The sequence below is a fragment of the Pagrus major genome, chromosome 15, assembly GCF_040436345.1.
Source record: "Pagrus major chromosome 15, Pma_NU_1.0".
In the NCBI taxonomy this organism is placed as follows: Eukaryota; Metazoa; Chordata; class Actinopteri; order Spariformes; family Sparidae; genus Pagrus; species Pagrus major.
In genome coordinates this window covers 30965680-30987876 of record NC_133229.1, presented here as the reverse complement: position 1 = coordinate 30987876, position 22197 = coordinate 30965680, and the positions used below count along the sequence as shown (strand labels likewise).

The window sequence follows — 22197 nt, the reverse complement described above, 5'->3', positions numbered from 1 at the left end:
ACTTGAAACCTTGTATCTCCAAAGTGTCATATTAGGATTTAATTATATATTTATGTAGTGTTTTTATTTAATTGAAGTGTGAGAAGTTTTAGAATCTAGCAGATTCTTTCATTATCGATTAAACATTTTTTAAATTCAAATCTACCTCCTGAAGGGGATTTGTCACATTCTTGTTAATTGTAAAATAAAAAATTCAGAGCATTTTCCCTCAAATACGGACAAAAAAACACTTTAACATCCAGAAAATAAGTTCTGCCCATACGCTGATGACGCTCTCCTTTATGTTTTAAAACATCTTCATGAAGCATCTTGATGCGACAAATCGATGGTTGAGCTAAAAATTTGTTTTGTTTTGTTTATGAATTAAATAAAATAAATATCTGGGAGTTTATCTGAAGTGATGCTTTTATAAAGATTTCTCCAGGAATCAAACTGTAGTCAGAAAAATGTTGAACTGACGAGATGATGATCAAACAAACTCAGCTGTGTTGAAAACGACATTTTGTTCAATAGAGTCCATTTTATTTATTTAGAAGCTGATGTAATAAAACGTCTTTGATTAATTCAAGAGTTCAGAGCTGTGACACAATGTTCATCCATTCTGTAAAGATTATAACATAAATATTATTATGTATCTCTGTAGGATTCACTGCTTTTCATAAACGCAAAAAATAATCTGATACTCAGTTAACTCCTCCTCCTCGTCCTCCCCGTCCTCCTCCTCCTCCTCGTCCTCCTCCTCCTCCTCCTCCTCCTGCCCCTCCCCTCCCCGTCCTCCTCGTCCTCCTCCCCCCCCCCCCCGCTCCTCCTGCTCCTCCTCCTCCCCCCCCCCTCCTGCTCCTCCTCCTCCTCTGCCATCACGGCCAAAATTTAAACCTCCTCAAACCTCAGAGAAGAAGATTTAAAGATAAAAAGTTCTTCAGGTCACTTGTTGAAGAGTCTGAACACATTTTACAAAAACAACCATCTTCCACAGTTTTTATGTTTTTCTGTATTTTTATTTCTATTATTTTCTGTTGATGTAAAGAAAAGTAGTGAATATATAAATATATATATGAAGAGTATAAAGCAGGAATGTATGTGAGATGTAAGGTTTGACTTTTATTTTGAAGAGACGTCCAGTAGAGGGCGGTGTGTAGCAGATTTATAGTGTTGTTGTATTTTTGAATCTTTATACAGAAGAAGTTTGTAAACAAACACATGACGTGTTGTTTCATGTTTGTTGTAAACACAAAAGATTCCTTTTAAAATGCAATAAAAGATATTATTGAATAAAAAATTCTAAATTTTTATTTGAATAAGAAATGGTTGTTTTTATTTCACTTGGTGCAGAATTCACTTCTCTTCACATTGTGATGATCTGTGACATCATCAGCCTCGTTAATTTCCGACCTGCTGCTTCATCTGAACCGAACATCACTGAGGTTTCATCCTGCTGATCTCAGATGTGTCAGTGTGACGTTCAGTCAGTCGCTCCACGTCTGTTTTATGACGCTACATGTTGTTAGTGAAGCGGCTTAGTTTTAAGCTAACTAAAAAACACTGAGAACATTTCCTGTCAGAACCACAGAGACACAGACAGACAGGAGAACTCATATCTCCATATCAGACTGTCACTGGTATACTGTACTGAGAGACCAGGTCCAGACCCGGTCCACACAGTCCAACATGTCTCTGTTTCAGTGTCTCCTTCACTACATCATGTTCTGTCAGTAATAAACAGAGGAGGAGTGTTAATTTTCACATTAGTAGATTTTCTAACACGGTGGCTGCTGATTGGATGACTGAAACCACCACATGTTGTTTTTGTTTATGTCTGTTTTTGTTTACATCTCATTTTTGTTTACATCTCTTTGTTTATGTTTACATCTCATCTACCAAATACCTGAAGCGTAGTTATAATCCTGTGGAGTTGATGAATTGTGACGACGTGCTCGTCATGTGACAGAATTAGATTTAAATCTTTTCCTGAGTTTAAACATTTGAAACGATCAGAGTGAATCAGTGAAGACACACAGATCAACTTCCTGTTTGGAGATTTAAAAAGTGAAGAAAAACATGTTGAGCTGCAGTTTACAGAATCTCCCAGCAGGGGGAGCCATCTCTTCAAAAACCACTGCAGGTTGTTAATGAATTAATAAAGTCTGACTCGTTATTCATCAATAATCTGTCTGATGTTCATGAGACGCTGAATGAAGATGAGGTGGATCAAATGTTTAATTCTGACTGATGATGAGGTCATCACAGCGAGGAGCAGGAGGAGCGAGAACAACAAAGAGAGGTGATGAAAATGAAGATGATGATGATGATGAAGATGATAATGATGTTGAGCAGCATCTTCAGTCAGTCAGACACTGAGGAGGTTTGTGGAGGTTCAGATTCTCTGCAGCTCAGACTGAGTGTTTGAATCATCGACTGTGATCCTCCTCTTCTCAGACAGGAGGAGGACGAGGAGGAGGAGGAGGAGGAGGAGGAGGAGGAGGATGTACTGCTGCTGCTGCTCTTCACTTTCAGATTCACCAAACAGAAGTCAGAGAGGATCCACTTGTTATCAGCTTCATGTCGGTCGGTGAAACCTGGTGAGTTTTTCATGTTGATCTTTAAATCAGCTGCTCTGAGTCAGTTCGCTCTGTTTGTTTTGGTGTTTTTGTTGTCAAAGGAAAATATTTTTATAGTTTTCTATGAATAATTGAATGTATGATAAGTGAGTGGGAGAGAGACAGAAAGAGAATTAGATAATTTCAGATTAACGTGGGCCAGTGGAAACACTCATGTTGTTACTGACACATTTTTCATTTCATTCAAGCACCAAAGAAGAAGACGAGCAGCGAGGCTTTAATTAGAGGATGAAAACAGGAAGCTGGTGAGACAGAAAGCTTCTGTTTGAGATGAAGCATCAGTCGCTGGTTTAATTCACAAAAGAAACGTTTGGAAGCAGCTTCACAAACAGATTGAAGATTAAAGAATACAGAAGATGACATTTGGTAGCAGCACTTCCTGTTTTTATTTCACAAAATAAAGTTTTGAGGCCGCTTCAGCTTTTTAACAAACAGACGATGAATTTTGGAAACTGTCGACATTTTGAACAATATGAAGTTTGGACACCAGAAGTCCATGTTTGTATCGCAGGAAACTACGTTTGGAAGCCGTCTGTGTTTTTAAAGTGAAGTAATATGAAGTTTGGCAGCAGTCTCTGCATCCTGAACGTCGGCGGTCGTAGGTTTTCCTTCTCGGCGGAGCTGATGAAGCGCCTCCCTCTCAGCAGACTCAGCCGGCTGCATCGCTGCGTGTCGGAGAGCGAGCTGCTGGAGCTCTGCGACGACTACGACCGTGACAGGAACGAGTTTTTCTTTGACCGCCACTCGGAGGCCTTCAGCTTCATCATGCTGTACGTGCAGCACGGGAAGCTGCGCTTTGTGCCTCACATGTGTGAGCTGTCCTTCTACAACGAGATGCTGTACTGGGGCCTGGAGAGCGCCGACCTGCAGCCGTGCTGCCAGCGGCGTCTAGACGACCGTTTGTCAGACTGCTTCGTCCACTTCTTCCCTGAGGAGGAGCCGCGGGGCCCCGAGGAGCCAAGGAGCCGCTGGCTAGAGATGATGAGGAGAACATTCGAGGAACCCACGTCTTCCCTGGCGGCGCAGATCCTCGCCTCGGTGTCGATGCTGTTTGTGATCATCTCCATGGTGATGCTGTGTGCCAGCACCTTACCGGACTGGAAGACCACCGAGACCCTGGACCAGCACAGGTAGGACAGCAGGAACCAGACCGGATGTTTACACACTGTGTAGTATTTATAAGATCTGTGTTAAACTTGTTTCTGAATCTCATTGGATCATCTTGTTCATTTAGAGCACCATTGTTCCATGCTGTGAATCTGATTGGTCCTCTCTCCCCCCTCTCTCTGATTGGCTGTGCCCCCTGCAGGATCATTGAGGCGGTGTGTATTGGTTGGTTCACAGCAGAGTGTATCATCCGTTTCCTGGTGTCTCGGGACAAGTGTGAGTTTGTCCGTCGTCCTCTGAACATCATCGACCTGCTGGCCATCACGCCATACTACGTCTCCGTTACCGTGACAATCATGACAGGGGAGAACTCTCAGCTGCAGCGAGCCGGTGTCACACTGCGCGTCCTGCGCATCATGAGGATCTTCTGGGTGATCAAACTCGCTCGTCACTTCCTAGGCCTGCAGACACTCGGCCTGACGCTGCGGCGCTGCTACCGTGAGATGATGATGCTGCTGATTTTCATCTGTGTCGCCATGGCGATCTTTAGCGCCTTGGCCCAACTGCTGGAGCATGGCCTGGACCTGGAGGCGGGAAACCAGGACTACGCCAGCATCCCTGCTGCCTGCTGGTGGGTCATCATCTCCATGACGACGGTGGGGTACGGGGACATGTACCCTGTGACGGTGGCGGGCCGCGTGCTGGGCGGCCTCTGCGTGGTGAGCGGCATCGTGCTGCTGGCGCTGCCCATCACCTTCATCTACCACAGCTTCGTCCAGTGCTACCACGAGCTGAAGGTACGCTCTGCCCGCTGCACCCACAGCCTGTCCACCGAGTTCATCAACTGACCAACAAGTTCATCAACTGACCAACAAGTTCATCAACTGACCAACAAGTTCATCAACTGACCACCGAGTTCATCAACTGACCAACAAGTTCATCAACTGACCACCGAGTTCATCAACTGACCAACAAGTTCATCAACTGACCAACGACTTCATCAACTGAGAACCGAGTTCATCAACTGACCAATGAGTTTGTCAACTGACCAACAAGTTCATCAACTGATCAACAAGTTCATCAACTGACCAACGAGTTCATCAACTGACCAACAAGTTCATCAACTGATCAACAAGTTCATCAACTGACCAACGAGTTCATCAACTGACCAATGAGTTTGTCAACTGAGCAAAAAGTTAATCAACTGATCAACAAGTTCATCAACTGATCAACAAGTTCATCAACGGACCAACGAGTTTGTCAACTGAGCAACGAGTTCATCAACTGACCCACAAGTTCATCAACTGATCAACAAGTTCATCAACGGACCAACGAGTTTGTCAACTGAGCAACGAGTTTGTCAACTGAGCAACGAGTTCATCAACTGATCAACAAGTTCATCAACTGAGAACCGAGTTCATCAACTGACCAACAAGTTCATCAACTGAGCAACGAGTTCATCAACTGATCAACAAGTTCATCAACTGACCCACAAGTTTGTCAACTGATCAACAAGTTCATCAACTGATCAACAAGTTCATCAACTGACCAACAAGTTCATCAACTGACCAATGAGTTCATCAATTGACTAACAAGTTCATCAACTGATCAACAAGTTCATCAACTGAGAACCGAGTTCATCAACTGACCAACAAGTTCATCAACTGAGCAACGAGTTCATCAACTGATCAACAAGTTCATCAACTGACCCACAAGTTTGTCAACTGATCAACAAGTTCATCAACTGATCAACAAGTTCATCAACTGACCAACAAGTTCATCAACTGACCAATGAGTTCATCAACTGACCAACAAGTTCATCAACTGATCAACAAGTTCATCAACTGACCAACAAGTTCATCAACTGACCAATGAGTTCATCAACTGACCAACAAGTTCATCAACTGATCAACAAGTTCATCAACTGACCAACAAGTTCATCAACTGACCAATGAGTTCATCAACTGACCAACAAGTTCATCAACTGACCAACGACTTCATCAACTGAGAACCGAGTTCATCAACTGACCAAGTTAATCAACTGACCCACAAGTTTGTCAACTGACCAACAAGTTCATCAACTGATCAACAAGTTCATCAACTGACCAACGACTTCATCAACTGACCAATAAGTTCGTCAACTGACCAACGAGTTCATCAACTGATCAACAAGTTCATCAACGGACCAACGAGTTTGTCAACTGAGCAACGAGTTCATCAACTGAGCAACGAGTTCATCAACTGACCCACAAGTTCATCAACTGATCAACAAGTTCATCAACGGACCAACGAGTTTGTCAACTGAGCAACGAGTTCATCAACTGACCCACAAGTTCATCAACTGATCAACAAGTTCATCAACTGACCCACAAGTTCATCAACTGACCCACAAGTTCATCAACTGATCAACGAGTTCATCAACTGACCCACAAGTTCGTCAACTGACCAATAAGTTCATCAACTGATCAACAAGTTCATCAACTGATCAACAAGTTCATCAACTGAGAACCGAGTTCATCAACTGACCAAGTTAATCAACTGACCCACAAGTTTGTCAACTGATCAACAAGTTCATCAACTGATCAACAAGTTCATCAACTGATCAACAAGTTTGTCAACGGACCAACGAGTTTGTCAACTGAGCAACAGGTTAATCGACTGACCCATGAGTTCAATAATTGACCAACGACGTTGCCACGGGGAACCAGACAGGAAGTGCTGAAGCCATCGATGTCAAACAGGGTTAAAAAAACAACACGGTGTCTCTTGAACGAGACCTTTTTGTTTTGAACTAGTTAAAACTGAGTTCAGGTTTGTTTTTTAGGAGTTTCTGTAATGTTCTTCCTTTAGCGAGTCACTGACAGAAGTTATTGATGAACAGTTTTTAAAAGAGAATCAGAGAATAATTGATCTGAGACTTTAAACTCAGATTAATATTCATTTATTTGTTGGAAACGTTTCCTCCGTGTTTGTTACTCTTTCTGTAAACGACTAAAATAAGTAAAATGAAGTGAAACTGATGGAACGAGATGAACTGAACACTGTGAACACCAAACTACACCTGTCCAGGTACACTCCAGTTTGTTCTGAGGAGTGATCAGTAAATCAGAGACGAGCTGTTTGTCTGTAAAAAGTGAATGTTTACTACTGACATTTAAATAACTCTGAATCTGCAGCACTGAAACGTTTTACTTTGAAAACCATCTGAACCGTCACATGTTCAATAATCAATATCACATTATTCAGATGTTTTAAAGATTTAAGGGATCATAAATGTAGATAAAACATCTGCTTAAAGTCTAAAGGCTCAGTTCACATCCAGAAATTAAAGTCAACAACATCTGTTCAGGTATGTCTGAGAGCTCAGCGCCACCTGTAGACAGGCGACTCCTGCGGACAGGCGACTCCTGCGGCCAGGTGACTCCTGCAGACAGGCGACTCCTGCGGACAGGCGACTCCTGCGGACAGGTGACTCCTGTGGCCAGGTGACTCCTGCAGACAGGCGACTCCTGCGGACAGGCGACTCCTGCGGACAGGTGACTCCTGTGGCCAGGTGACTCCTGCGGACAGGCGACTCCTGTGGCCAGGTGACTCCTGCAGACAGGTGACTCCTGCAGACAGGTGACTCCTGCAGACAGGTGACTCCTGTGGCCAGGCGACTCCTGCAGACAGGTGACTCCTGCGGACAGGTGACTCCTGTGGCCAGGTGACTCCTGCAGACAGGTGACTCCTGCAGACAGGTGACTCCTGCAGACAGGCGACTGCTGCAGACAGCAGTAAAGTAAAATGTTTCAGTGCGTTTCAGTGAGTTCATGACGTGTTCACTGGGTTGATTGTAACATTTAAATCTTTCTTCCATTAGAGGACAAGCGTTTCTTTGATTCAAATTGATGCTTCCTGGTTTTTTTCTAATTTCTTTAAAAAAAATATTGTGTTTGTACGTGAAAATTCAGGTCTGACCGAACGTGTCTGGATCTTTGTGATGTTTTCCTTCGGTCCACAGATAGTTTGATCTTTGTAAACAGGAAACAGGAACAGATCCACTTCCTGCTCATCAGAGGACAAACTCTTCACGTCTGTTTCCTGTAGCGCCCCCCTCAGGACTGACTGTCATGAACTCTTCTCTGGACTGTCAGGGGTTAAACCGGCAGTTTGTGGTGTAACTGGAGCTGTTGGGACTGACTGGACACCATCCACTGTTTCCACGGCAACAGCAGACTCAGAGACAGGAAGTTGAAGTGTTGGAAACATTTGGTTTTGAATGTCAGGACGGTGGAGGTGTGATTTATCTCACTGAGGACACTTCTTCTTCTTCTTCTTCTTCTTCTATTTCTTCTTCCGTGGTGTGAAATACTGCAGGGTTTAAACCAAAGCACAAACTACACGGACTATCCCTTTAACCTTTAACAAGACACCACTCTTTCTTTCTTTCTTTCTTTCTTTCTCCTATAACAGATGATTTTATCTCTTACATGTTGTATTTCTTCATTAAATCTGATAAAATCCTTCATTAAAGGGCCACGTCGTGTATTTCTGAAATCACAGCTAACAGACTGAGGATGAACGTCAGACGAACAGTGATGAAGAAAGACAGATTCGTAAAACTGATCAAAAAAAATATTATTTAGTTATTAGAAGATTTTAAAGAAGTCAGGAAACAATTTTAAAATATGAAATATACATTCAGCAAAAAGTCATCACAGATCTCCCTGAACACTGACACGTATCATGACAACAACAACAACAACAACAATAACTGAAGTCTGTTCAGTTCTGTCACGACGACAGATCAGCACGTGAGCCAATGCTAACATTAGCTGGCTAGTTTTAGAGTAGCTGAGGTTACAACATCATGAGGAAGCTATGCTAGGCTACAAAAACAGAGCTAACCAGCTAATGCTAAGCTATCAGATTGAGTGAGCTGCAGCAACAAACAAAAGGTTCTGACAGACAAACCAACTGCTGTGAAAACTAGATTTATTGATTTATTGATTGATTATTGAACCTACAGATGGATTAAACAGGAAGTGAGTCTTTCTGTGACTTCCTGTTTGTTCTTTCACGGCTGCTGCCATTTTTTCAAAATCAGATTTCAAGTGTCACATCACAGTTTCCATAAATATTATTCATATCGTCACAAAAAAGAAAATATAGTTCAAGGAATAAATAATATCAGAGCTGAAAAATAACATTTATTATTTGTCTTTTTCAGACAGCGTTCACGGTTATTTGAGAGGAGTTTAACGGTGTCTGAAGAGATATTAAAGTTCAACACAGAACACACGGACTGTTTGCTCCTGAGGTCACATTTCTCCTGATTTATGACAAACTGTCACCTTCAGTCATCAGACAGAGTTCAGTCTGTTCTGACGCCTCCTCTCTGACAGACTGACTCAAACTTGACAACACGCAGAATATTTCACACGTCTCAGACGTCACGACTGAAGAGTTCCTGCTTCTGACAGAAATTATTCCAGATTTCACAAAAATAGACTCGTCAACAGGTCAGTGAGCTGCAGCGTCTCTCTGAAGGCAGAAATAATAAAGAAAGAGCAGAGGTTTGATTTATTTTATCTTTTTATCAAGAACTTAAATACGTACAAACAATTTATACAAGTTCAAAATTCCAGTCCACCCTGAGCACAACCGAACATCAACAAACACAGCACAGTTCAGAGGTCTGCTAGCTATAAGCAGTAAATCTGAAATGTCTCAATAGTCTAATTGTCTTTTTCAGATTTAAATGTTCAAATCTGTAACTTTAAAAGTGTGACAGGAGGGAAATCCTTCAAGCCATTTCATTTGTGAATGTAGGATTTTGCCAAAATAATGATTAAATCAATTATATACATTTCATCTGGGGAGAAGCTGGACTTGAGTAAAATATCAATCTTTGTTAGAGAGACATCTTGTTCAAGGTGTTTCTGTTAAAGGCAGCAGCACGAAACAATCTGTAGAAACATGTTCAATAGTTTCACAATCTCAAAAAGAGCATCTGTTGTTTACATGACAAATATTGTGTTTTACAGGATGAAACCGATGAACAGGGTCAGAAAGCAAGAGGGCAGCAGCGCTAAATGAAGCCACATATATTTACACATTGTAAAGTTGTGATATGATCAAGGTGATTTCTGATGAAAGTATAAAACAGACTAACACAAGTCATTCAACATGGCGGTGCTGTGACGTCATGATCCCAGACACCTGACGATCATCAGGAGCAGTTTGCTGCTGTTATTGATCAGATATCTGCTGATACTGTTGATCTCTGCTGTAAACTGGACTGACTTCCGGTCAGGCAGACCGCGGACAGTCTCCCGTCGCGGGTCCTTCGGAATCGGCGCTGCTGTGACGTCATTGCGCAGCGCGGAGCTGTCAGCAGAAGGATCGCAGCGTCGGTGCAGCGGTGTGTTGAGCAGAAACAGGTGAAATCCGCCGTGTTCAGGTGTGTTCAGGTGTCACGTGACTCTGTGATGTACTACAAGCTGAGCGGAGTGACGCAGCGGCTCACCGGAGCTCCCGCCGCCGCCTACAACCCGCAGGTGAGACCCGGGCACGCGTGACCTTGTTCGCTGCTAATGCTAATGCTAACCAAAAACAACGTGAAGTGATCAGTTATCGATCAGTTCATCAGTGAATCTGATGAAAGGGACTTCAGTCTGATCTGACCTCTGATCCGCTGATCAGTTCGCTTGATTGATCAGCTCCGTCCTGCTGTTATTGATGATCAGTGACGTCAGAGAACAAACTTCCTGATTTATCAATCAGCTGTATTTATCTTCGTAAGTGACTTCCGGTCTGAAACTGTTTACATTATCGATCAATCAGCTGATTATTGTCAATCACGTACAGTTATTTATTTATTGATCCATGTGCTTTATTGATTAATGAGCTGATTATTGATTAATGTCCGAAAACCTAATTAAAAAACCTGATCAACAATGTGTTTAATATCACCTGAATAATCAATTAGTTCATCAGTAGAACTAATTAGCAACTGCTTACCTGCTGTCAGTGTTACCAGTATGTGTGTGTCTCTGTCTCTGACCTGTCTGTCTCCACCCGTCTGTGTCCTCAGGGTCTGCGTCCAGTTGTCCCACCTGCCTCCCCTCCAATGATCTTTGCGTCTCCGACCAAACTGGTGTCAGAAGCAGGAAGTCAGGTGGAGTACCTGGGAGCCAATCGAGTCCCTGACCTGCAGAAAGCCTTCCAGGTAACGCTGTGATGTCAGAAATATCAGCTCTGTGTGTGTGTGTGTGTGTTTTATAGGTGGCATCCTTAAAAATGTTAATGAGAGTCACACAGGTTCCAGGGCTCAGTGAAGAGGAAGTGAGGCCACAAGTCTCTCTACCTAGCAGCCATCTTGGAAATGGCCGCAGGCAGTTAATTCAGTCAGCAGGACCTGAACTCTGTCTCGATGAATGGCTGATATATGTCTTGGTCTGGCTGCGTCTCTGGTGTTACAGACTTTTGTAGTAAAAATGCTTCAAGTGGTCTGTCTGCACCTGAGTGGTCCCTGCTCAGGTGTGTCTGTTGAGATCATGTGACCTGTGTGATGATGTAACACGCCTGTCTCTTTGGTCCAGACGGCGGACGGTGTCCCGGTCCACCTGAAGCGGGGCTACATGGACCGCCTGCTTTACCGGTCCACCATGGGTCTGACAGTTGGGGGGGTGCTGTACTGCCTGATGGCGCTCTACATCGCCGCCCAGCCCAGGAACAAGTGATGCTCCAGCGCTCTGATTGGACGAGAGACTTCTGAGAAATGTTGAGTGTGATGGATGCTGATGAGGCGTTCAGGGACAGTTGGTGGTCTCTGATGAGGCATTCAGTGACAGTTTGTACAGAAATTCTTATTTAGTGTGAATCAATAAAGTTTATTTTGTTGTAAAAGAATCTCCGTCTGTGTGTTTTTCCTGATGCCTTTCATTAGATATTTAAAATGATTTGAATGTACATGTCTTTAATATTACTGATGAACCCTCGGAGGCGTCGGCGGCTCACAGATCAGCTGGTGGCTCCTCTGATGATGACAGTTGATCCTGTTTTTATGAGTCCTGATCCTCCTCTGATCCTCCTCTGGTCTTCAGGGGATTATTGAGGATTATCTGTTCTCTCAGGATGAAAACACCATCAGCAGACTTCAGATCAGTTTCACCTGAACACACTGACTTCACTTTCCATTAATCATCATCATTAATATGAGCTGATGTCGGCCTCGTTAATATTCACACATTATCTGGTTATGGTGATCGGAGACTGTAAAGTGATGCTCATTATATCCACACTGCTGATGATCATCGATCATGAATCTCATTGAGTTCAGAGTTTCAACAAGTATTAAGTCATCAGTACAGTATTGTGACAGTATTGATATAATGTGATATTTAACCTGCTCATTAGTGTTTGAATCTTCTACTTCAGCCTGACTCAGGTGTGGTCCTCATGTAACAGGAGACAATCTGAAGCTCACTACGTCACATCTAGTGGCCTTGGTTGCCATGGAGACAGAGGCAGTGTCATCAGGACCTCACACAAAGACTGTGTTCAAACAGCTGCTAAATGTTGGCAGGTCAGACTTTAGCACTTTAGACACAGAAGCAGACAGGCTGGTGCAGCCATGCTGCCACAAACTGACACTTTTTACAAGGAAACAAACAACTTACTGTTTTCATTTAATGCTGAATTTACAAGAAGGAGACAATGATTCAGAATCTGTCAGAGTCAGAGTTTCGTATTGCTTATAAAGTTTAACGCTACTCAACAACTCCTAAAATTAGATGATTTGTTAAGGGAGTCTGGTGAAATTGTGGTTAATAGTTGGCTTCATGTATTACATTTAATGCTGAATTTACAAGAAGGCACCAATGATTCAGAATTTGTCGTAACTGTTTCACAAAGTTTGTTAAGTTTCTCCTCATGAATCAACTCAAAATCACTACATTTGTTAAGGGAGTCTGGTGATGTTGTGGTTGGATCAGTTGAAATGTGTGTGCTCGTTAAGAGTTTTAAGACTAGTTAAGACTCATTATGTCTGCACGATGCAGACATGTCCTCTCAGTTCAGACATGTCTTCACAGTACAGACAACCTCTCAGGTTTTAAAGTGAAATCACTCCTCACAAAGGCAGCTAACACCCCCCCCTCCACACACACACACACACACACACACACACACACACACACACACAGCTCTGACTGATGAGACAAAATGATCCAAATATTGTGTAACGTGTCATATCACTGGCCCTGTTTCCATGGAGACGGTGATGGGATGCTGGAGGCGAAGCGTCACGGTAACAGATCACATTATACACACACACACACAAATCCTCAGTTTGTGTTGATTTTTACTGACTGTTTCTGTCTTTTTGTCCGCTCCATCCCTGTGAATAAATCAGTGTAAGTTAAGTTTCTGTGGATCTCAAGAGATTCATACTTTTTTATCAGTTTTATCAGATGTTTGTATTGATGAGGGATTTTCTCAGAACTGAAGCGACGACACAATAAAGACAAACATGTTTTTATGTTCAGTTTAATTTTTTGTTGTGTGACGTCGTGTTTTGTGCTTCTTTGCTTGTTAACTTCAACAGAACAAACCGAGTTGCTAAAGGCTAACAGCTAATCACTGTCACTGGCCCTGTTGGTCAACTGACCCTCCTCTTTCTGATTGGCTGGACTTTGAGGAGCATTGAAACTTCACAGATCCAAAGTCCAATCAGAGTAAAGGAGGCGCACAGCTCATGACAGGAAGTGAATAGGTCTTGTTTCGTGTGGCGTGTTCTCGTCGTCTCGTCACATTTTGGATAAATGAGCAAAACTCTAACCCAAAATGTTTGTTTATGAAATAATCGTTGTCTTAATCCAGATTACGACCACAGGAGATCTCACACCTAATTTTAACTTCAAACACAGATGAAGTTTAATCTGTGTGATCATCAGTTTAATAAAGATACTCTTTGGTTCTGCCGTCACAGCTGCAGCTGTAAGGAGACTTCGACCTGACGTCACATTAGACTAAAAATAAGTTCGACTGAACAAAGCTTAAATATTTTGACAACTATATGAACATTATGTCCAATGATGAGGCTCTGAGTTCTCACAGGGCCGAGTGTGACACCAAATACACAAATTAAATTCAAACACATGTTTATTCTGACAGGACGTGCATCAGGTCATCCAACAACACACAGCGTGACTCCTCCTCTGCTCGCTGAAGCCACGCCCCCACAGCGACACACACACACACACACACACTGTCCATCAGTGCATCCATATGAACGTGTGTGTGTGTGTGTGTGTGTGTGTGTGTTGTAGAGTCAAAGGTTACATATATTTGTAAACATCCTGTTTGTTTGTTTGTTTTCTGTCGTTTTAACAAACTGAGCGTGACCCAGAATCCCGTCTGTTCCATCACCATGGTGACAGAGAACATGAGGTCACCGTCTCCATGGTAACTGCAGGATTTTGATTCTCGCTGAAGGCCAGACTGTGATCCTGTTCAAACTGTGTGGAGGTGGTGAACGGCTGGTTACCGTGACAACAGTTACAAACTGTTTGACCCTGTCACGTCATCAGTCTCACAGGAAGTTCATTAGGAGAGTTAACGAGCTCCTCACATCGTTAACAGCTGAGTCAAGCAGGAAGAATCACACTTTTATATTCATCAACAATCTTAACACTATTCATGATTTTATTTACTGCTCCACATCTCCTCATTTCCTGTTTACTCGCTTCATTTCCCGTAAGTTTTTTCACAATAAAAGCAAAACTGTTGTGGCCGACTCCTGTTTACCAGATCTGGGCCACTAGCAGGACAATGCATTAAGTCTATTACTAATTCTAACCCATTAAGTCTGAAAACTGTATAATTTCTTTACACAGTACTGGTCTGATAGTAAAACACTTTACACAGTACTGGTCTGATAGTAAAACACTTTACACAGTACTGGTTACTTTAACAGAAAACACTGCACCATATTTTATACAACCTTCACATGTTTTATACATAAAATCTGTAAAGTTACAGCAGACTCATGTACTGTAACAGAACATATTACATTTACCTCTGAAATATACTGCAGTAGAAGAAGAAGAAAATGAAAAGTATGTAAAAGTATCTCATAAGTACAGTACTTGAGTACATGTACTTTTTTACATCCCACCACAGTAACTCAGACCTGTGAATACTATTACTTCTGACACTAGTGTACTTTACTGACAGTACTAATGTACCTTTACTGAAGTAGGATGTTTTTACAGGTCGGATCTGAGCCGCGGGTCACTGCAGCGAGGACGCAGCCTCTGTACATGGAGGACAGCCTCTGTACACGGAGGACGGCCTCTGTACACGGAGGACGGCCTCTGGACACGGAGGACAGCCTCTGTACACAGAGGACGGCCTCTGGATTTTGGCTTTTAATGGAGAATGTTTTTAATAGTGACTATACAGACATGGTGATGCAGTGATGAGCTCTGTTGCCTCCAAGTGGTAAAGTCCTGGGTTTGAATCCTGCCGGGACAGGGCCTTTCTTCCCTCCCTTTCCTTTCTTCCTCTACCATATTACCACCGAAAGCAAAGGATTAATATAATATAATATAATATAATATAATATAATATAATATAATATAATATAATATAATATAATATAAAATAGGCTTCCCAAAGTTGTGTTTGATGCTCCTCTGCTCTCCAGCAGGTGGCGGTGACCTGTAAAATGGTATTTCACCGACATTGAAAACCAAAGAAGAAGACGGAGCTGTGTTTTTGTTTGTGGTGGAAACAGCAGAAGAAGACGGAGTCCGTTATCATCCCCAGGGTGTGTTCGTTAGTTTGATTAAAGTGTCGAAGGAAAGTGAATGTGTCGATAAAGACTGATCTGAGGTAAGGCCGTCTGTTCCCGTCTGTTCCCGTCCGTTCCCGCCTGTTCCCGCTCACTTCTCTGATTAAACTCACACGTCAGCCTGTGATTCACACTCTGCGTTAGCATTAGCTGCTTCCTGTTAGCTGTGGGCGAACAGAACTCGTCACAGCTCATCAATACCAGGTAATAACGGCCCATTAACGGAAGTGGCTCGGTACTGTACAAACACACCGGAGAGCTGAGCTGAGCTGAACTTGTTCCTAATTTACAGAAAGAAAAACGAAAAAGAGAAACGTCCGTTTACAACAACAGAGAAGAGGCTAACTGATGTAGCTTCATACGGAGTTGCAGACATATTAGCTTCAGCTGAGCTAACTTCATTACTGTGTAACTGCAGCTGAACAGCTGCTTGCTAGTGTTTGGCTAACGGCTAACAGTGTTTATTAAAACGGTTAGAAAGTCTGCAGGCTGTTTACTGAGACATTGTTTACAAATACTGATCATTAATAAACATGTTTGTATGGTTTATACTTGATGAATGTTACCGCATGTGACAGTGTATGTATAGTGTATGTGTACAGTATATGTGTACAGTGTATGTACACTACAGTATATGTATACAGTGTATGTACAGTACAGTATATGTATACAGTGTATGTATACAGTATATGTACAGTATATGTATACAGTATATGTGTACAGTGTATGTGTACAGTATATGTATACAGTGTATGTATACAGTGTATGTATACAGTGTATGTATTCAGTGTATGTGTACAGTATATGTGTACAGTGTATGTATACAGTGTATGTATACAGTGTATGTGTACAGTATATGTGTACAGTGTATGTGTACAGTGTATGTATACAGTATATGTATACAGTGTATGTGTACAGTATATGTGTACAGTGTATGTACACTACAGTATATGTATACAGTGTATGTATACAGTGTATGTACACTACAGTATATGTATACAGTGTATGTACAGTACAGTATATGTATACAGTGTATGTATTCAGTGTATGTATTCAGTGTATGTGTACAGTATATGTGTACAGTGTATGTATACAGTATATGTATACAGTATATGTGTACAGTGTATGTATTCAGTGTATGTGTACAGTATATGTATACAGTGTATGTACAGTACAGTATATGTATACAGTGTATGTATTCAGTGTATGTATTCAGTGTATGTGTACAGTATATGTGTACAGTGTATGTATACAGTATATGTATACAGTATATGTGTACAGTGTATGTATTCAGTGTATGTATACAGTATATGTATACAGTATATGTGTACAGTGTATGTACAGTACATAGGTACAGTATATGCAGAGTGTCTAACTGCAGTGTATGTGTACAGTGTATGTACACTACAGTATATGTATACAGTATATGTATACAGTGTATGTACAGTACATATGTACAGTATATGTAGAGTGTCTAACTGCAGTGTGTTGTCACAGATGTACTACTATCGATATGAGAGTGCTGAGGTCAGCTGCTGCTACAAATACCTGATGTTCAGTTACAACATCATCTTCTGGGTGAGTTACCTGCTTATTCACATACATACTTGATCACCTGTTCACTTGTTTACCTGATCACATGTGAAACTGACTGAGAGGGAGCCCTGTTTCCTTTGAATGTAGAGACTGAAGTCTGTTTCCTGTCTGATAGTTAACAGGAAGCGATGGCACGGCATCCTGTTTGGTTGAGGGAGCAGGAAATGTGAAGTGTTTCTCAAACTGTGTTCTCGTCTGTTCTTGTGAAATATCACAGTTCTCTTCTCACATCTAAACATGTCTAAACAAGTCTGAATGACGTGAAGACGTCTCACACCTCCTGGTTTATCAGGAAACTTCTGAATTAAACGCTGGTGTGTGTCTGTGATCTGATCTGTCTAAACGCTGGTGTGTGTCTGTGATCTGATCTGTCTAAACGCTGGTGTGTGTCTGTTGCAGCTGGCTGGAGCTGCCTTCATTGCAGTTGGTTTCTGGGCGTGGAGTGAAAAGGTGACTCAGTTCATCATCATCACATCATTTTGATATCTAAAAGTTAGAACTCTCTTACTAGACAGACTGTTTCCTGCTTTACAGAACTGGTCTGTTGTGTTTTACAGGGAATCCTGTTGGATCTGACCCAGGTGACCCAGCTGCATGGTTTTGACCCGGTCTGGTTGGTCCTGGTGGTGGGTGGGGTCACCTTCATCCTGGGCTTCGCTGGCTGTGTGGGAGCACTGAGAGAAAACATTTGTTTGCTAAAGTTTGTACGTTAAAACGTCTTTATACTAAAGTTTGTTAGCCACAAATGTTTTTATACTAAAGTTTGTACGTTAAAATGTCTGTCCGCTAACATTCGTTTGTTAAACTTGTCTTGTGTCTTTGGATCAGTTTTCCGGTGTGATCGGCTTCATCTTCATCTTGGAGCTGACGGTGGCGGTGCTGGCGGTGGTCTTTCAGAGTCAGGTCAGAGAATGGATCAACGACTTCTTCCTGGCAAACATCAGAGCGTACAGAGACGACATCGACCTGCAGAACCTCATAGATTCTCTGCAGAGGATGGTAACTCATCGCTGTTTGTGTTGTCAAATAGAAAGTCAGGAAATCGTAGTTACACCTGTAGGATGTTGTTTCCGGTTTGTTAGAGTATCCTGTTCTGACTGTTTCATGGTGACTGAAGGATCTTGTTCTTTAACAGAACCACTGCTGTGGAGCTCAGGAACCAGAGGACTGGGATATGAATGTATATTTCAGTTGTAACGGGAGTCATCGCAGCAGAGAGAAGTGTGGAGTTCCTTTCTCCTGCTGCCTCACTGATCCTGCTGTGAGTTGATCACTGATCAATACTGATCAATACACACGGCTCGTCACCCTGGTTGCTTAACAATACAATGAGTGTGATGTTGACAGCACTTTGTGTTTGTTTAGGACTCGGTGGTGAACACTCAGTGTGGCTACGACGTCAGAAACAGACCAAAGGTGAGGTCACCTCCTGTTCTTTAAATCTAACTTCCTGTTGGGACAGGTGAGGGTCCACATGATGATGTAGGCGTGTCTCTACAGGTGCAGGTGACATGATGACATCAGAGGTTCAGTGTATTCTGACTGACTCAATATAAAATCAATGTTAGATTCAACTTTACTGTCACAGCTCAGAGACGACATGAAGTTCCTATTCCTATGTTGTTATGTATCTAACATCGGTTCTAACAAGAACGTGTCGTTGACTCGTCTATAATGTAGTGAAGGTACATTGTTCTTGTTCTATGACAGGAACCGGCCTGTTAAACCTTACCATCGTGTTCCTGTTCTTGTCATTTTAACATGTACCAGGAACGTGTTATTAATGACACGTTCTAACAGGAACATGTTGTATGTTGGAATGTTTCTAATGTTTTGTTCTAACGGGAACTTATTGTTGATTTTCTGATCATCTTGGAAGCTGTTCTTGAGTCTTAACAGTCCCACATAGCATGTGATCAGTGTTCCACAGGAACATGTTCTCTAACGTTCTTTAATGTTCCTTCACAGAGGGACTGGAGTGATCATATCTACGTTAAAGGTTGCATCACTGCGTTGGAGGACTGGCTGCCGGGGAATCTGTACACGGTGGCCATCGTCTTCATCGTCATCTCTCTGCTGCAGGTACAAATACTTCAGCTCAGTACTGCTACTACATCAGTACTGTGTACTGAAATATATGTTCTGTGTACTGAAATACTCACGTTAGGTGGTTTTTGGAATTAAAATCAGCAGCCATGCTTACTCTGATTAATCTGCTATAGTAATCAATCACTCAACCAATAATGAAATTAGATTATGTGTACTGGTGTGTGTACTGGTGTGTACTGGTGTCTCCTGGTGTGTACTGGTGTGTACTGGTGTGTGTACTGGTGTCTCCTGGTGTGTGTACTGGTGTGTCTCCTGGTGTGTGTACTGGTGTGTCTCCTGGTGTGTGTACTGGTGTGTGTACTGGTGTGTACTGGTGTCTCCTGGTGTGTGTACTGGTGTGTGTACTGGTGTCTCCTGGTGTGTGTACTGGTGTCTCCTGGTGTCTCCTGGTGTCTCCTGGTGTGTGCTGGTCCCAGCCTGCTGTTGACTGTACCTGTTGTGTGTTTACCTGTGATCAGATGGTGGGGATCTACCTGGCCAGGACTCTGATCTCTGACATCGAGAAGGTCAAATTCAGCTACTGAAGCTACACCTGCAGGGGTGGAGCCTCCACCAGGTGTTATTGGACCAAGTTTCTTCAGTCAGACGTGCCTTCTTCTTCTTCTTCTTGTGTTTCCTCAGTACTGCCTTCACTTCCTGTCATCAGGGTGATGACCTCGGAGCCTCCACAGTCCTGAACGACGTGTTTCTTTCTTCTTGAGTGAAAACTGAATCTAATAATCGTCTTCCTGGACTTTGAGCTCTTTGAGAATGTGTTGCTCTGTAGATGTTTTTTGTATTTTTGTTGTTGTTGATGATTTGTTGTTTGTGTTGTTGTTTTGTCACTGAGAGCTTCACGGTCTAACAGACGTGTTCCTGCTCAGCACCAGACTGCCTTCACTTTTCCTGCAGTTTAAGAATGACGCTGCAGCTTCAGGCCTTTTCTACTGTTTCTGTCCTCTGTGAATGTTTATTGAACCACGTGACCTTTGACCTGATTGGTTGTTTACTGTTCAGTGCCTCCTTCATCATCATCATCATCGTCATCATCATCATCATCACCTTCAGGTTGAACTCAGGTCTTTTGTTTCTCTCTCTTTCGATCTCTGAACATGTGACTGAATCTACTTCTTTTCTTGATTAATCAGTTAATCATAAAGTATTGATAAATGTCTTGTTTTGTCCAAAACCCAAAGAGATCAGAGTTTATATTTTGATAAAAGACTGAAATGATTAATTGATTATCAAACTGGTTGCTGATTAGTTGACTCTGTCTTCATTGTCTGTGATTTAAAACAGGAAGTGAACCTTTGATGGAGTCCAGTTGAGCCATAAGAGAAGGATGAGTCAGTGATGTCACCCAGGTGTGACGCAGCAGGTGAAGTTGTCTGTCTTCACTGTGATCACAGAGATCTGACCGCATCAACACATTCATTTGATACGTATCAATAATGATACCAGCTCATTTCTGATCAGTGTGCGTGTACAGGTCAGCTGATCAACGTTGAACCCTGATCAATCACCATCATGATTGATTTAAGGTGACCTTTTAAAAATGTTAATGAGATGTGAACATTAAAATCAGCTGATCGATCAATATGATCGTCAGTTTAGATTTCATCGACACGACAAAGCGAAACACAAACAGGAAACGGTCGATGTCGAGCTCTCATTGGATAACAGAACACCACAGAAGAAGAGTCACAATGCTTCGGGTCATGTGATCACAGGAGACAGAACTTTATTGACACTGGATTCATGTTAACAGGCTTTTGAATGTTTGTTGAATTGTTTTGTATGAATAAAGATTTCAGGATGTTTGAGCCAATCAGTACAAAAAATCTGAATTATTGTTTAATTTTCTGTTTGTGATTTAATGATTTCTTTTCATTAACAGACGACTTTTATTCTGAAGGGATTCTGTTTTGTTTTGTATCCAAGTGAATTTTTATATTCGACAAAATAAAATGGATTTTGGTCTGAGTTTGTTTTTTTAAATTAAAAATGTGTTTTTGTTCATGACAGATTTTTAATTTTGTATAAAACAACATTGAGACAAAAACTTTGATTCAAACACTAAAAACCTTTATTGAAGTGTTTGTATTGATCTGAGCGTTGGTATTGATTATTGATTATGCCTCTAGTTTTAATTTATTGCTTTAAAGTCAAAGAATGAAACAAGAAAACAGAAATAAAACAGACTTGACAGAAGAAAACAAACAAATCTGTTTCTGAATATTTGATTTGACTTCTCTTATTTTAATTAATCATTTTAATGTAAGCTAATAATTCTGCAGCAGCTCACGTGACGTCATGACCACAGCAGAGACTCACCTATCAATACATCTGATCACTGACCAGCGGACATTTATCAATAACTGTACCGAGATGATCAAAATGACCAATTAGAAATGTCCCACTGCACCTGAACACAACCTCATTATGTTGGAAAGCAATTAAACTTTGTGACGTCACTTCCTCCTGTTGGTGTGCTGACGCTGAGTGGCCGCGAGGCGGCGCCGCGGACCCTCTGAAGCCTGAGACTGAAACCTGACCTGCCTCCCCCGCCTCCTCCCCCCGCCTCACCCGCCTCCTCCCCCCGCCTCACCCCGCCTCCTCCACCTCCTCCTCCGCCTCCCCCGCCTCCTCCTCCCCCCGCCTCCCACCATACTCCCCCTCAGTCTTCTCCTCCCCCCTCTCTGTCTCGCACCCCCCTCCCTCCTCACCATACTCCCCCCTGTCTCTCCCCTCTGTCTCCCCCCTCTGTCTCGCCCCCCCCTCCTTCCTCACCATACTCCCCCCTGTCTCTCCCCCCTGTCTCCCCCCCTCCCCCCTGTCTCCCCCCTCTGTCTCCCCCCCTCCCCTCTGTCTCGCTCCACCCCCGCTTCCTCTCCACACTCCCCCCTGTCTCCCCCCCCCCCCCCGGGGAAGCGCGCGCTGCCGGAG

General features: G+C 42.6%; 3 protein-coding genes across 3 annotated transcripts; all 3 read left to right on the top strand.

The window, feature by feature from the left end:
• Nucleotides 1-3173: 3173 nt before the first annotated feature.
• LOC141009834 (voltage-gated potassium channel regulatory subunit KCNG3-like) lies at nt 3174-4573 on the top strand. Its single transcript, XM_073482552.1, has 2 exons — nt 3174-3748; nt 3928-4573. The coding sequence occupies exons 1-2, from the start codon at nt 3174-3176 to the stop codon at nt 4571-4573; spliced, it is 1221 nt and encodes a 406-aa protein (XP_073338653.1).
• A 5514-nt stretch (nt 4574-10087) lies between these two features.
• LOC141009339 (cytochrome c oxidase subunit 7A2-like, mitochondrial) lies at nt 10088-11621 on the top strand. The gene is made up of 3 exons (XM_073481888.1): nt 10088-10267; nt 10804-10938; nt 11312-11621. The coding sequence occupies exons 1-3, from the start codon at nt 10199-10201 to the stop codon at nt 11450-11452; spliced, it is 345 nt and encodes a 114-aa protein (XP_073337989.1). The 5' UTR covers nt 10088-10198; the 3' UTR covers nt 11453-11621.
• A 3866-nt stretch (nt 11622-15487) lies between these two features.
• Nucleotides 15488-21234, top strand: tspan14 (tetraspanin 14). The gene is made up of 9 exons (XM_073481507.1): nt 15488-15608; nt 17065-17145; nt 17563-17613; nt 17721-17867; nt 17992-18162; nt 18299-18424; nt 18529-18579; nt 19132-19245; nt 19731-21234. Exons 2-9 carry the CDS (start codon nt 17065-17067, stop codon nt 19794-19796), a joined length of 807 nt encoding a protein of 268 aa, XP_073337608.1. The 5' UTR covers nt 15488-15608; the 3' UTR covers nt 19797-21234.
• The last annotated feature ends 963 nt before the right edge of the window (nt 21235-22197 follow it).

Excerpts from the sequence above, each read along its gene's own strand:
- tspan14 (XM_073481507.1), top strand. The coding sequence starts at position 17,065 with ATGTACTACTATCGATATGAGAGTGCTGAGGTCAGCTGCTGCTACAAA. Across the intron at positions 17,146-17,562 it reads GTTACAACATCATCTTCTGG|CTGGCTGGAGCTGCCTTCAT; the intron begins GTGAGTTACCTG and ends TGTCTGTTGCAG. Across the intron at positions 17,868-17,991 it reads ACATTTGTTTGCTAAAGTTT|TTTTCCGGTGTGATCGGCTT; the intron begins GTACGTTAAAAC and ends TCTTTGGATCAG.
- LOC141009339 (XM_073481888.1), top strand. The coding sequence starts at position 10,199 with ATGTACTACAAGCTGAGCGGAGTGACGCAGCGGCTCACCGGAGCTCCC. Across the intron at positions 10,268-10,803 it reads CCGCCGCCTACAACCCGCAG|GGTCTGCGTCCAGTTGTCCC; the intron begins GTGAGACCCGGG and ends CTGTGTCCTCAG. Across the intron at positions 10,939-11,311 it reads ACCTGCAGAAAGCCTTCCAG|ACGGCGGACGGTGTCCCGGT; the intron begins GTAACGCTGTGA and ends TCTTTGGTCCAG.
- LOC141009834 (XM_073482552.1), top strand. The coding sequence starts at position 3,174 with ATGAAGTTTGGCAGCAGTCTCTGCATCCTGAACGTCGGCGGTCGTAGG. Across the intron at positions 3,749-3,927 it reads GAGACCCTGGACCAGCACAG|GATCATTGAGGCGGTGTGTA; the intron begins GTAGGACAGCAG and ends TGCCCCCTGCAG.